The sequence below is a fragment of the Neolamprologus multifasciatus genome, chromosome 15 (assembly GCF_963576455.1).
Source record: "Neolamprologus multifasciatus chromosome 15, fNeoMul1.2, whole genome shotgun sequence".
In the NCBI taxonomy this organism is placed as follows: domain Eukaryota; kingdom Metazoa; phylum Chordata; class Actinopteri; order Cichliformes; family Cichlidae; genus Neolamprologus; species Neolamprologus multifasciatus.
The window spans coordinates 37,889,566-37,904,747 of record NC_140453.1 but is presented as its reverse complement, the minus strand read 5'-3'; the positions used below and the strand labels follow the sequence as shown (position 1 = coordinate 37,904,747).

General features: G+C 42.0%; 1 protein-coding gene across 4 annotated transcripts in view; it reads left to right on the top strand.

Annotated features, from left to right (window-relative positions):
* Positions 1-15,182, top strand: part of epha7 (eph receptor A7) — a 94,185-nt gene that overhangs the window by 58,124 nt on the left and 20,879 nt on the right. For 2 of the 4 annotated variants that reach the window (XM_085132544.1, XM_085132545.1), the window contains exons 6-8: positions 10,025-10,149; positions 11,160-11,328; positions 14,239-14,383. In XM_085132544.1, coding sequence (XP_084988670.1) covers positions 10,025-10,149; positions 11,160-11,328; positions 14,239-14,383 — 439 coding nt within the window. The remainder of the gene's footprint in view (positions 1-10,024; positions 10,150-11,159; positions 11,329-14,238; positions 14,384-15,182) is intronic. The other 2 variants (XM_085132546.1, XM_085132547.1) reach the window with 1 other exon arrangement.

Sequence of the window (15,182 nt, the reverse complement as noted above, 5' to 3'; positions counted from 1 at the left end):
GGTGACGAAGCACGGGGTGGAGCATTACATAACTACAGTAGGGCCCCCGGTGTTCGCGCGCGCGCCGCCTCAACCCTGCCAAATTGGCTGTCGCTCGGGAAGAATTTGCCACCATGGAGCGTCTGGGCATCGTGCAGCGTTCGAATAGTGCCTGGGCTTCCCCGTTACACATGGTGCCTAAATCTGATGGTCGGTGGCAACCTTGTGGGGATTTCCGTCGTCTTAATAATGTCACAGAGAACGATCGTTATCCCATTCCCCACATCCAAGAGTTTTCCGCCCATCTTGCGGGGACCTCGGTTTTTTTCGAAGATCGATTTGGTGCGGGGATATCACCAAGTTCCCGTGCGCGCGGAGGATGTCCCCAAAACCGCCGTAATTACACCTTTCGGCCTTTTCGAGTTTCTGCGCATGCCATTTGGCCTGAAAGGTGCCGCCCAAGTCTGCGTGACAGCGAACGCAATTACAGCGTTTTTGACAGGGAGCTGCTGGCGCTCCACCTGGCGACTCGTCATTTCCGTTTTTTTCTCGAGGGTCGTCACTTTATCGCATACGTGGACCACAAACCCTTGACGTTTGCCATGTCCAAGGTTTCTGATCCATGGAGTGCAGGCCAGCAGCGCCAGTTGGCATCGATTTCTGAGTTTACCACGGACATTCGGCACGTGGCTGGTAAATCCAATCATGTGGCTGACTGGGACTGATCTGGGACTCTCCACCATTTGACCTTAGAACTGAAGAAGCTTCTCGGATGAGAGGTGAAACGTCTTCAAGTAACTTAAAGAAGTCCAGACGCTTTCTTTGCAAGCTCCTTTGACTACGATGACCTGGATGACTGAGAACCTTCACAGACATGTGGCTGACTGTTTGTCCCGTGCGCTGGTTTCTTCCGTCTTTCTCGGCATAGACTACTCCGCCATGGCTGCCGATCAGAGCAGTGACCCGGACATCCTCGCGCTTAAATCCACCCAGACGGGCCTCATACTGGAGGACAGACCCGTGCAGGACGGTGGTCCCCTGCTCGTCTGTGACGTTTCCACCGGCCGCCCTCGCCCAGTGGTTCCCGTTTCCTGGCGTCGTCGAGTTTTTGACTCGGTACATGCTCTCTCTCATCCGGGGGTCCGGGCCTCTGTTAAACTGGTCAGCTCTAAATTTGTTTGGCCAGGCCTTCGCAAATCTGTTAGGGAATGGGCGTCGGCGTGCATTCCCTGCCAGCGTGCGAAGGTTCATAAACACACCAAGGCGCCCCTGGAGCAGTTCTTCATACCCGGCAAACGTTTCGATCATGTGCATGTCGATCTGGTTGGTCCTCTGCCGCAGTCACAAGGTTTTACGCACCTTTTGACTGTTCCCCTGGCGTCCACTACCGCAGCAGTGGTGGCCAAGGCGTTTTTGTCGACCTGGGTCTCGCGTTTCGGCCCACCCGCGGACATTACATCAGACAGAGGCCCCCAGTTCATTTCCGAGCTTTGGTCGGCCATGGCTGATGGACTGGGGGCTAAAGTCCACCGCACAACCGCATACAACCCGCAAGCTAATGGGATGTGTGAACGGTTCCACCGGTCGCTTAAGGCTGCTTTTCGCGCCTCCTTAAAGGATGGCAATTGAGTTGACCGCCTCCCGTGGGTTTTGCTTGGGATGCGCTCTGCGGTTAAGGAGGATCTCGGCGCTTCCCCAGCTGAGCTAGTGTTTGGTCAGCCCCTCCGCGTGCCTGGAGAATTCTTGCCCGAGAACCCTCCCCCCTGCTTCGATCCTTCTGTGCTATCTCTCAACCCCCTTTTGCACTCGCTTCGGGTTCCTGGTCCGGTGCACCATTGCGTGCCTGACACTTTTGTTCCAAAGACTTTAGAGACTGCCAAGTTTGTTTTTGTCAGGCACGATGCCCACAGGACACCGCTGCGGCCGCTGTATGACGGCCCATTCAGGGTTATCGAACCGGGCCAGAAACATTTTGTTTTGGATTTTGGGGGTCGAAGGGAGACTGTGTGTGTTGACAGACTTAAACCTGCACATGTTCTTCCGGACAGTAATGTAGTGCCGGCCCAGGCCCCTCGCCGTGGCCGCCCTCCTTCGATGGGGTTGACAGACTCTGGTTTTCCCCCCAGGACTACCCCCGGACCACCGGCGTTTGAGCCTTCTTCTGCCTTTCCTGCTCGCCTTCACCAGCCTCGTTCACAGGATGGACCTTCCTCTGCCTGTTCTCTCCCTCCCAGGTTCAGTCGTTCGGGCCGTTTGCTTAGGCCCAGGGTCCTGGACTGAATAGAGACCTAACTGTGTGTTCAGGGGGGGGTATGTGTGGCGGACCACCAGGTGGCTCCACTCACACCCAAGTTGAAGGGAAGTGAGGGGTGGAGATTTTGGCGCTAACTATATGTGATGTTCTGAGAGTCAGTTAATAAAGTTGGAGTGACTGAGACACTGAGACCTCTCCTGTCGTTATTACATACCTCCACAATCTTTTTTTTTTTTTAATCGTTGTCATTTGGAAATGAGGTCGCACATAATTATGAATTGAGATCGCGATTTTCTAACGATTAATCGTGCAGCCCTAACCAGAATGTAGTCAAACCACTGAGGATGGAAGGATTTGTCGTTTTGTAATTATCAGGCCCAGGCATCATATTAAATAGCAGTCTCATTATTAGTAGCTAAGGTTTTTTAGACTTAAATATTGATTGGGTTCTGGCTGTAATGCAAAATATTCTTTTAAAACAATGATCTTATCTAGTCTTATTTACAGTATGATTTAAGCCCAGTGTGTATGTGGGCTTGTAAAAGGATCACACCATGTGGCTAAGTTTGCCATTTCACCATTGCAAATGTACGCTCATGCAAATTCCATACACAACACACTGGAGTGAAAATGACACTATTTTTGCCTTGCATGAGCAAAAATAAATATGGCTCTTGCAAACCGGATTCTAGCTGACTTGAAGAAATCATCAAGTGCTGTGAGCTGCTGATGATAGGCTGCCAGCCTTGCTCCCTAATTTGGACACTGACACAGGGAAGCTGAGTGCTTCTTCAATAAGCGGGGTCCCTGCTGGTTTAACAATTATGTAACAAAGCTGACCAATGATTTCTGCATCTGTTACACTACTGAATGGCATTTTGATATTATATGAGAGTGAGCAGCATGAAACTCCACTGTGGGTAAAAATGAACTCCCTGTCAGGAGGCACTGGAGGGGTAATCATGCACAGTGTGCCTTGTGTGTGCATGTCAGTGTAGCATGAATGCAATTTCCCCCACTGACCTTCCACTGCAATTCCGATTCTTGGCTTCACAGCAGCACATAGGGCTATACTTAAGCTGTTAGGGGTGTGTGATGCACTCAGTGACTCACACACTTAAAAAAAAAAAAGAAAGAAAAATGCCTGAGTGCAGAGAGAATTCAAGGAGGGATTCTATTAAGTGAATAACTTCTCATTTAAAACAAAAGTGCTCACTTTATGGTCAAACGCATCCAACATCATTTCATATCTGCTCTGTCTGTTACTTTTAAGAAAAAACATAGCTGTGAATATGATAGTGGCTCCTTGAACTGGGAAATAATTGTGCAGGTCAATATCACGATGGTTACTTGGACTATCAGCAGTGAATTCATCTGATGTTCCCATTGTTAATAATCCTTCTCTGTGAGAGCTGTCAGAGCCTGGGTCTCTTTCACATCAGGCCAAACTAACTACTTTCAAACGGAGCATCCTTTGACCTCCCAGCATGGTCACTAAAAGGTGTCCCTACCTCAGCCAGCATTATTATGCAGGGAACACTCTGTCCTCTTTAAAAGTGCTTTCAAACGCATTCGATTGAAGGGTACATTTTTACACCTTACCATCTGCGGTGAATAGGAATGATTGGACCATCAACATGTTCCTGAAATATTATGGTTAGCCAGTGATGAGTAACCATGCTGCAACTTTAATTATGTCAGACCAAAATCCAGATGATCGATGATAGGGAACCGAAATTAGGATAAGATGGAATAAAAGATTCCAGTTACCATTTAACCTTTAAACATCAATAAGGTGCTCAGCAGTGTGATTTGATTTAGATGCTGATGATTTCATTTGTTTTTTTGTGGGCTTTTTTGGCATACCATTCATTCAATTTGAGTTTCTGAAGTTATTGTTGGCGCTAACTCTAAACCACATTATTCTCCCCTAAATCTGTAGCGTATTCTAACTCCACCACTATGTGGTTTATCTGTGGTCTTGTGTATGCTAAGCAGTTGCAAAAAACAGAAACAGGAAAATCATCTGATAAGTTAGTCTATGGAGAAGTGACTTGACAGCAGCTGGTGAAACTGACTCCTATGGTGGACCAGAGGTGGCTCGTTCGCTGTCCACGCCACACCAGGGACTGCGTCTGCAGTGAGTTTTGTTGTAAGATGGAGGCGCTGTAGAAAGTACTACAGCAGGGCAAGTCTGTGGGCAGTTGCAACATTACAACATTGGGCAGCTGACGATGTCATCAGCTGGGGTCGCATGAAATTAGGCAAAATTCAAATTGTGAACTTTTCTCAGGGAGAGGCAGACATTGTCCACCAGGAGAGGACACAGCCAGGAGCAAGTGGCAGAAGGCTAAAGGAGAAACAGATTGGCAGAAATTGGGGCCCTCTTTCAGTGACCCGCGTACTATTCTCAATCGATGCAACCATTTTTTGTGCAGCCAGATGCCAGATTTAACCAAGAAGACAACTTGACCAGAAGGTTTAGCTCTGACCTTCAAGGAGAATTCCACTATATTTTTAAAAAAGGATCCTATCTCATTCTAACTAGTATGTTGACATCTGGTAAAAACTAACTTACCCACAAATATTCATAAACAGCTAACTGTTTATAGGGATCAGATTGATCTTAGTTTGTTTAGTTACAAACAGACGAAATAACACATGAAGACCTATGAGTTTGTACTGAGTGATATGCTGAAGACTGTTAGTTAAGTACAGAGGGGAAAAAAGCAGACAACTCAACCAATCAAATACTTAAGATTTGTCTAATAAGTCCAAATTAAGAATAGACTGAGAATAGACTGATGGAGAGTCCATATAAATTGGCTTTGGTTGTAAGTTTGTAAAAATAAGAATGTCATACTAACATCAGAATAACATTCAGCTGAGCTTAGCACTGACAGGCTGTTTCTGATGAGCTTACTCTTTGGACTTTAAGTCCAACTTAACTTTTTCAAGTTGCTGCATTAAAAAATCAGTGGAGATCAATGTCGTCCCTACTGCTGATAAAAAAGAATTCGACTCAGGGAAGGGACATATAAATGAAAAGAGAATGCATCCCCTCCAGCCAATCACACCCCAGATTATATATCACTATTCTCTGACACAGCCTATAAACAATATTCAATAAATGTGTGATTTGAGCTCAGCATTGTGATGACTTTGGCCACAGTAAAGCAATAGCTAGAGCCAACATTTATCTTAATGTGCAGTAATCCGATTTCAGATTAATGATTTGTATCAATAACAAGTAATCGACATATTTCTGATAATTTGCAAACATCAGCCCTTAAAAGCTGGTTTCTCTTTATCTGCTAATGTGTAACGGCACTCGCTTTTATCTCTGTTACGGGAGTCACAACATAAAGTAGAGTTAATCTTGATTATGTCATACCTCGTTAGTGTCGAACCAAACTGTGTGTGGTTATTTGTTCCCAGGCTGCTAAGGATGAAGTGTTACAAAGCCTTTGGTGTAATAACAAGGCTGCCCTGTAAATATTTGTTTCTGCAGTGATGAAAAGGGAGACTGAATAGACCCACATATTGTGTTAAAGGCATCAGTCACTGCCAATGTGTGAAACACTTGACATCTTGAAGAATAGAGTCAGCTGAACTGTACTTTAAAGTATATGTCACATTGATTCCTAAGATTTCAAGGATGAAAAAATACGTTTACCCATGTGTAAATGCTTTTATTTAGCATTAGTTGGTGCACAAAGTTTAAGAAAAAAGTCTTCTGTGGAATCAGGAAAAGACTTTTCCCCCACAGACAACATTAGAATATCCAGTTCAAAAAAAGAAAAACCTGCTGTAAACTTTTAAACACTGTTAAACTCCAACAATCTCTTGCATTTCAACACAGATGGTGCCGTAGGCGTTAAGATACACAAGCACATCTTGAAAATTGCAGTAATTAATATATGAGTTTTTAGGATTGCTATGGTCCATGAGGCATGCATAGAGGCAGATAAAGACGCTTATGTAATGAACTACCTCCACTCTGCTCTTTGCATCAGATTCAAAGTTAGATAGTGGAATGAAAGAAGAGGATATTAGAAATGCAATGTCTAATGTATTCATAAGATGATTCAAATTCAGAGCACGGTGGTGACTGGCTTCTGGTTCAGTTACCTTCTCAGAAGGTGTTCAGGGTCACTAACACATTTTCTAATATTGCAAAATAAATGCACAAATGCTTTTCAAAATGGTCTCTTTAAGACTGGCATGACAATTATACAATTTTCCACTGTGCTAAGCAGCACAGGTAGGCTAAAAGTGTGAGAGTGGCTGGCTGGTTTGAGTCTCCATGATATCAAGTCAGTCATTAATGGCTGTCACACAGTGCCGCCTGACTGATTCGTGGGGGAGGCAGAGAGAGCCCGAGGAACACGTTTTTTTCCTTTAGAATTAACGTTCAACTGTGGTCTGGATTCATATCCCTGAGAAATGCAGAATGACTTCTCTTATCATTCAGAAAATCACCCTGGTGGAATGATTACCTTTAGCCCATGGAACATCACATTTGCTAATACTGCTCACTGATCTCATGATCTCTTGGGAAACACAAGGCCCCAGCTCTCTGTCACCCATGAAAGGGTAAAGGAGGAGGTGGGCTTGACCTGAGCAATTGCTAATACATCCACAGGCCAACGGGGCTAAATGGGGCAGATCTAGTGCCTGAGCTCACATCACATACTGGAGGGAGAAGAAGCTGTGAGGGAAAGTAGCTCATCATGCTTTATGTTAACTTTGTAGATCAGGCAGTATTACTGCCTTTGCATGAGAATAACAGCTCTCATACAAGTACACAGTTGAAGAAGAGAAGAATGCTTTGTCTCTCAGCAAGAACTGTATATTTTAAAAACTTAAGCACATGTTTGATATTTTGGTTACATATTACATATTTTGTACCCTCGGACAAGAGCCTGGTTTGCATAACCAAAACCATTATAAAGCTGCATAAGGAAACGTGCATTTTAGAGAATATCCCTTTAGAAGAGGGAAAGTAAATAACATCTGATATTAAGAGAGGCCCAGTCTATCCTTGGAACAAATCTGAGTTTTGCACATGGTTGAACTATCCCAGGGGTGGACAACCTTCAACATCAAAAGAGCCATTTTAGCTCCTCCTACCAAACGATGGACGAAAAAGATCCACACAAATGGGTGCTGATGATGGATGTAACTAGGACAGGAATGAATGCGTAGAGTGTATGTATTAATAAGGTCATTTATGCTTGACCCTAACCCGAGTCACATGTGACTCTTTATAGGTGATATCCTTTGCACGCAGCCAATCAGATCCAGCTTGTCACCATTTTCCTGACCTTTCCTGACCTTTTGACATTTCATAAGTCCAACCAACTTGTAGAATACAAGTGAAGAAACTCTGCAGTAGCACATCTGTTTGGCCCTTTCAAGTAAAGTTGTGTAATAAACACTGGGGATTAAGGGATTCCAATTTATTTTTAGCTTACCTCAAAAGGATATCTCAGGATATTCAAAGCACAGAGTTTAAACATTTAAGACACCCGGTCTCTGTGGTGTAACTAGTGTATCATGGGAGTTATTAGGTCTGATTTTTTTGGACAGAGGTTTAGGGAATAACAATTGTGATTTTCTTTTGCCTCTCCAATTTTTGTCACTGTAGAGTGATGGATGTATTATCATCCAACAAAAAGTTTTCTCTATATTTGGAAGCCATACAGCAGCATGCCACCTGCAATACTGTCATGGATCATTGCTCATTTTCCAGTTTATTTCTCCAAATTGCATTTTTTTCTTTGTTATTGATTGCATTTAAACATAAAAGTAAAACGAAAGTCACAGATAGTGTTACATTTCAAAATATCATAGAAAGAAATAAGCGCCATTAGAGGCACTTGAAATATATCAAAAATAAAGACTTAAAACACTTGGGGATGAATCAAACAGGCAAGAAACAAAGTTTTAGACCTATACACCTGAACCAGAATTGGAATGGGGGGAGAGAAAGCAGCCAAGGCAGCAGTAACTGCTTGTTGTGACTTGTAAGAGAAAGCTCAATCATCCCTTTGACTGGCTAACTGTGCTGAGAAAAGACACATTGTTTCTCTGTTTTGGGTGGATTATGAGGGAACATGTCACAACAGCAGGTTTTTGACAAGGTCTCGGGTGTTTGCTGTCTTGTGCATTACTGTTAGGAGCGATGATGAGGCCTAATGAGGTTTTAATCCACCAAGAGTCATTAGTGGCAGGTCATCTTAAAACAATCTAAGGTCAGACTGTATTAAAGGTAGAGAGGTTCAACTCCCATGGGGTCACTGAGCATGACAGAGACACTTAGCAGCTTCTGTTTGTTCACAGGAAGGGACTGTCTCTACTGGGTTGACGCATTTTTTACATATTACAAACAGCCAAAAGGCAAGACAGTTGTTGTTTTTTGTTACATTTGTACATAAATAAAAAATTAAGTCAATAAGTACATTTCAGTTTGTATCTTTGTTCTTCATTCATACACTTTTCCTTCATTTCAAAGCTTGTTGCTGATCTAAAGACCAACTAAAGAAATCCAACCACAGCTTTTGACAGGTGGCTTTTACCTTACAGTTCAAATCTTCCCCAGGGCAGCTTTCTCAAACTTGAAAAGATGTGTTAATTAATATGTTTTGCCCCTAGAGGAGTGTGAGTCATCAAGATTTTACCGTATGTTTACAGAAAGGATTTTGGGGCTGTTTAGAGTGCAGATTTGCAGAAAGCATATTTTTTGAAAGCATCATCTCCTCCGGGTGAAGCTTGCTAATCCAAAAAGCTTGCCCTCTTTTTTCCTCACTGGGGTCTTTATGAAAAGTGCTGTAAAATTACGGTGATTATAATCAAAATGATGATAATGATGTACTGTAAAGGTAATGGAAGCTGTACGAGAAGCTGCAAACACAGCTGCTGAGCTAGAAGACGTTCGACATTACAGAAAACTTTGTTCAACAGCTGATTCTACTGCAGTTTAATACCAGACAAGGAAAAGGTGAAGTGGTCAGCATGTGTTGATACGTCTTGCACAGCATATTTTACCCATCACCAGATCTAATGAAATGACGATTCCAAAACCTGACCCAAACCCTTTCGTTTTTTTATGCTACATTTCAGCTGACTGGTTTGAGCTATGGTTTTATGAATTTTAAACCTGAAGGACAATAGCAGTAGATGAGGCCACAGCATTACTATATAGAAAGAGCAGGAGTACAGAAAATACACGGCCCAAAAGTTAGCTTAAAATCTGTCTATATAAGTGTGTATCATTTATCCTTTGTTACTGGCATGAACAACTGAAAAAATGTCTGTGCACTGTTTAGCAAAACTAAATGTAGCAGCAGTAAGTGACAGCCAGACACTTAAAATAAGTCATGCAAAGAGCCCGAGATAATTGGTGTGCATAAGACTGGTGTCAGGAGGTTACAGGTACACCCCTCTCCCTCTGAGAGGCGTTCGGAACAGCTCTGTCATGAGGGATAGTAAGTGTCTGCTTGTTCCACTAGAAATGTTGGGAGTAATTGAACTAAACTGTCATTCACAAGCTACAAATCGTGGTTTTCTCCTGGCTGGAATAATGCCACCATCTGCTGTTGGTGGTGTAATTGAAATTTTGATCATGAGGTGTAAACATTTAGAAGCGTCCATGTGAATATTCATCATGTACAGAGGGCCTGCGAGTGTTGGTCGAGGAGCTGGTGCGGCTCATTTGCGGCTGGCCTTATGCCTGTGCATGCTGAGAGGGTTTGCCCTGCACTTATTGACATGTTCTTCTCTAAACAGCTCCGTCCCAGGTCAGCGAGGTCATCAAAGAGAGAGTGCAGCAGCACAGCGTCCACCTCTCCTGGCAGGAGCCCCAGCAACCCAACGGTGTCATCACAGAATATGAGATCAAATATTATGAAAAGGTAAGTTTGCGCTACATTTGTTTGTCTTTGTCGCTTCCCTAAGCACCATTTCTTTTTTTTGCCAACTCCTCATTTTGCATTCTGTTTGCACGTGGCTGTGAGTGGAATGCACAAGATTCTGCAAGTACCTTCTTTGTCTCATAATTGCAATAATGAATGAGATGCTCATAAGATTTTAATCAGGCTATAGTCCTTCACAGCCACCCCCACACACATGTTTAGCACACGCGCAATCCATGGCTGCTGCTCTGCTAGAATTAGTAATCTGTTACTGTTATCTCCTTTCCCGTTCTGCATAGATTATGCTACTGTTTCACTGTGTTTCAAGTCTGAGCGCATCAGCTTTTTGCTGCGAGGTTTAACGAAGCAAATTTAACCCAGCAAATCAAAGGCAGAGTAGCAGAGCGCTGATGTCAGTCCTGCTGGCCGCAGTCTCTTGTGTACACTGACGAATCAGTCTTCTGTGTCACGTACTATGGCTGTGGTCTGCCCAGCTGTAAAAGTGGAAAGTTGGAAGAAATGACCGCACCTGTAACAGAGCCTGGCATTCCATTTGGGCTTTTGCTGAGCAAAACATTTACAGATCAACAGCAAAGCACACAGTGCGTGCAGCCTGTGAATCCAAATGTATTCCTTGATGGAAAAGATATTTTCAGATGCCTTTATGTTCTCCTTGAGGCATGCTGCCTAATGGTAGATAATGATTTCAGTTAGAACTTTTTGTCTTCTAGAATCTACAATCAGAAAAATGTGATGTTCACCATTTTTGTGACATAAATTCTGAAAGTCGTAACAAAGGCCAGGCTAAAACTACAGTGATATAACTCAGTCACTGATTATTCTTATTAATAAGCTTCATTTGCCTTAACTTTGTCATTAAAAAGTTGTGACTCACGTAAATTTGAATGTAAATGTCATCAGCAGTAATGTGAAAGCATTTCAAAATGCTAATAAAGACAACTTATACTATATAAAATGGGTAAAATTACCTTTTTTTTTTTCCTGTGCAGGATCAGAAGGACCGGATTTACTCTACTGTGAGGTCAAAGTCCACATCAGCTACGGTGAACAACCTAAAGCCCAGCACAGCCTATGTGTTCCAGATTAGGGCTTTCACAGAAGCAGGATATGGCACCTTTGGGCCTAGACTAGAGATAACCACCAAAGAAGAGGCCACAGGTAGGGCTTAGTGTTTCTGTCACCATGCTTTACAGTTTTATGCATTGTTGTAATAATCATCGCAAGTAGAAACAAAGGTTGTCCTCTATAACTTCCTTAGATTTTACCATATTCCTGAAGTATTAAGGCTGACCATATTTCACTTTTTGCGATACTCAAGTGTAGCAATTTAGAGTACCTGACTTTAAAACTTTTTTTTCTAGTTGGTAAGACTGCCCATCGCTTAATCAAGTCATCACAAGGACTAACACTCCAAGGCAGTGAATCTTTATAGAGTCTATGACCTAATTTATGTAAGCGGCCTAGTCATGGTCGTCTCCTGGTATTTTATGTGCTGAAACAAATATAATGCTTGGACTTTTTTACTGCCTGGGTCCCCAATCTTTGTTTATGATTGTTTATGTTGTAGTTAGTTAGTTAGTACATTTATCGGGGGGTGCACATCACGTTATGTTGTGGTGGAGTTTGCGATTACGACAAAGCTATGGTGAAGTTTTCACCCTGAAGGATAAATCCTCACTATAAGACTACACCAATATTTTGGAGACAAGTAAACATGACTTTTTTCCTTTTGGAAACAATTTAAATAGTTGGTGATGTTTGTATCACTGGCTATTTTCCCCTGATTGCCAAGACTTGGAAGAGCAATTATACATGCAACATTTATAGGGTGATATAAGAATGTGATAAATGGCAATTAGGTTTGCACAATTTATTACTTTATTTTAGATCAAAATGAACCACATAGGGTGCCACAGTAGCTTACCTGGTTGATTAGGTGACCTACATACCAACAATTACTGCAGAGGCCTGTGTTTAAGCATGTGTCAGTCACCCACATTCTTTCTCTGTCAGCCCTCCTTTCCTGTATAACAAAGGTAAAAAAAAAAAAAAATCAAATATTAAAAAGAATTAATTAATAGATTTACACTTAATTGTGGTTAAGCGTCGATCCATGTGGGCAGAAACAGTATGTGGATTAGTTAGGCGCAGCAGTATGACTCCAGTTAAACTGATGCTGGGCCACAGCAGTGCACTAACTGTAAAGAAAAGATTTTCAGTCTGAAGTGAAGGCGCTGCGGAAGTGTATGAAACCTGCATTCTCTCTAACGGCCAGCAGGGGGCAACTCCTGTCTTTTTGTTTTGGTAATGTTATACAGATTGAATGGAATTCTATAGTAAAAATGACCGTCAGTCATTTTAATCTCTAGTTTCATGGTGAGTTTATGATTTTCTCTGATTAAGTCTGAGATCCCTATTAGAGTCAAAAAAGATGTTTTGGGTGTGTCGAACACACCTATTTCAAAACACCTAATGACGAAAATATTCAGCGTGAGCTTTATAAGATGGGACTCTGTGGCTGTTTTCCCCACTCAAATATTTAGGCACAACTTGTTAATATTTCCTTCTACTGTAGTAATAGCCCAGGGAAATTAGTTGCTTTCAAGCAATGCAAACACAAATTGCTTTGACTTTATGCTGACAACACATCGTGGGAAAAATCGCTAAGCACAAGGACAAACTGCTGTAGTGTCGAGAGGATAAACCCATTACATTAGCTCAGCCCTGAGTTTTAAAGTATGTTATTGAAAGCGGGATGAAGCTTTGGAGTTTTTGTGTTATGGATCAGAAAGTCTGTAGGCGTCTATACAATTTTGTGAAAGACGTACACGAGGTAAGGTCGCAATCCCTCTGTTGACATAGAAACATTGCCGGGTTACTGTTAATGCCCTTTTTTTTTCTTTTTTTTTTGTGATATTTATAAATTTACTATAATATTACAGAACAAATTATATGTTTTTTAAACAGCAGCAGCAATAGTTTGGAAGTTATTAGCGGTTAGGAATTTGAATAAATCTTTAATGAAGGAGTTGTTACGGAATAACACAATAAATGGATATTGGATCTTTAACATGTTTTCCGAAATTAAGCAGGCACACTGTTCTTTCTGAGACTCCCAAAGGGATTTTTTGCGGCTTGGCAACCCAAATGTTGGAGTATGTAATTTTTTTATTTTTTTTATTTTTTTTTAGCATTAATAAAGCTTGAATTGTTTCTTTTTTTTCCTTTTTGTTTTTTCATTTTTAAAAAAGTACTCAAAACCAAAGTTTCAGCTTTTTCTGCATTTAATCCTCTGTTTGCATTAATTTCTCTTTAGTTTTGAGATCTACCATCCAGCCTGTTCACCCAAAATTACACCCTTGCCCATTTTACATCCAACATTTCTGCATAAAAGGACACGTTAATTACTCATAACCACATGCCGAGTGTGTCCTGTATCAAGGTTAGAAGTTTGCAGTCTAGGCATGGTTGTGATAGTGTCCTTGACCGAGACAGTGAACCACAGCTTCCACAGGAAAACCTGCAAGTGTGTAATATGACAGTAAAATTCTTCTCCAAATAGATGATTGCTAATATTGATTTTTGATTGGACAAAAGGCACATGACAGATTTTTTTATAGCTTCCACTTTTTTCCTGATACTGCATTTCTCAGTATTTACACAGTGCGGATCCACTTGATCTGAAATGCACAAGTATCCTCTTTTTACGATTGCACTCACCAGTTTGTCAGTGCAAACTGTCTGAGCACAGTGAGAGCTGTGCATGGGAAACAATTCAACCTGAATGTGTCTTTGTTTGAGATGAAGGGCATCGCTGTCGCCGTCTGGGACTATTAAGCCCACTTTCTGAAACAGTAGAGCCGTGTGTATAAGGACAGCTCAAAAATAGAAACGTCCCTCTTCCACTCTCTCAGAGGTTAGGAAAAGGGTGGGGGGTGGGGCACGTTATCAATCTCCATGCTACTCAATGGGCTCAATTACCAAATGTCCTGCAGATTGTAGTCTGATGTGCTGAAGTTCACTCAAAGTGTTTCCGTTTTTCTTTGGTGTGTGTGTCCATTTCATCAGCTGCAATCGTCTCTAGTGAGCAGAACCCCGTCATCATCATTGCAGTGGTGGCCGTGGCGGGGACCATCATACTGGTGTTCATGGTGTTTGGCTTCATCATCGGGAGAAGGTACGCTCTCGCGGGCCCCATTGACTCTCCGCTCCTGTGAGTCTGCGCTTGTCAATTAGCTTTTCTGTCACTCACAAGGCCTCCACGCCAGTGGAGTCGTCACTCACGCACGCACACACAATGCACACGCATACACACACATCCACCCGTCATCTTGTGGCATGCTGTGCTAATGGGCTATGAGGCATCATTTTTCTTTTTTTTTTTCACTCTAAACAAAATTTTAAGCTATTTTTTGCAGTACCATTATGAAACAAGCACTCAAAAATGAGAAAGCTTTGGCTCTGCATTCCTGTGTGTGAGTGTATGAAAAATCCTGAGGGCAAAATGAAGTATGGTGCTGATGTTTTTTTCCACCATCACAAAGCACCTAGTCCACTGTCATTATCACCATTTCCTCACACATTTCATCTGTTTTCATCTATACAAGTGGAATTTCATCCATGATTCATTCGGAGCATTCTAATCCAAGGTGGGCTTTTTGTGTCAAGAAAAAAGTGGCTCAGCGCTCACAGGTAGAATCAGCATGATTTTACATGACATTAATAAAGTGAGCTCTAACTGTGGTAACATCACCCTTTCTGTGTGCATCACATTAGTGATGCAAATGAATTAAACCTTTAAATGATATTCATAAGAGCATTCCCCCATTGCTTGCAAAACTAAAGGTTTCTTTTTAAAATATTTTTTTAATTATTATAACTTTGTTGATCATACTATTAAGTACTAATGAAGTTAGTTAGTTCATACATCTTCAGTCGAGTCATATGTCATTATTTTAACTATATACAATATATAAAAACATACCGATGAGTAAGTCACAATGTTAGAAATA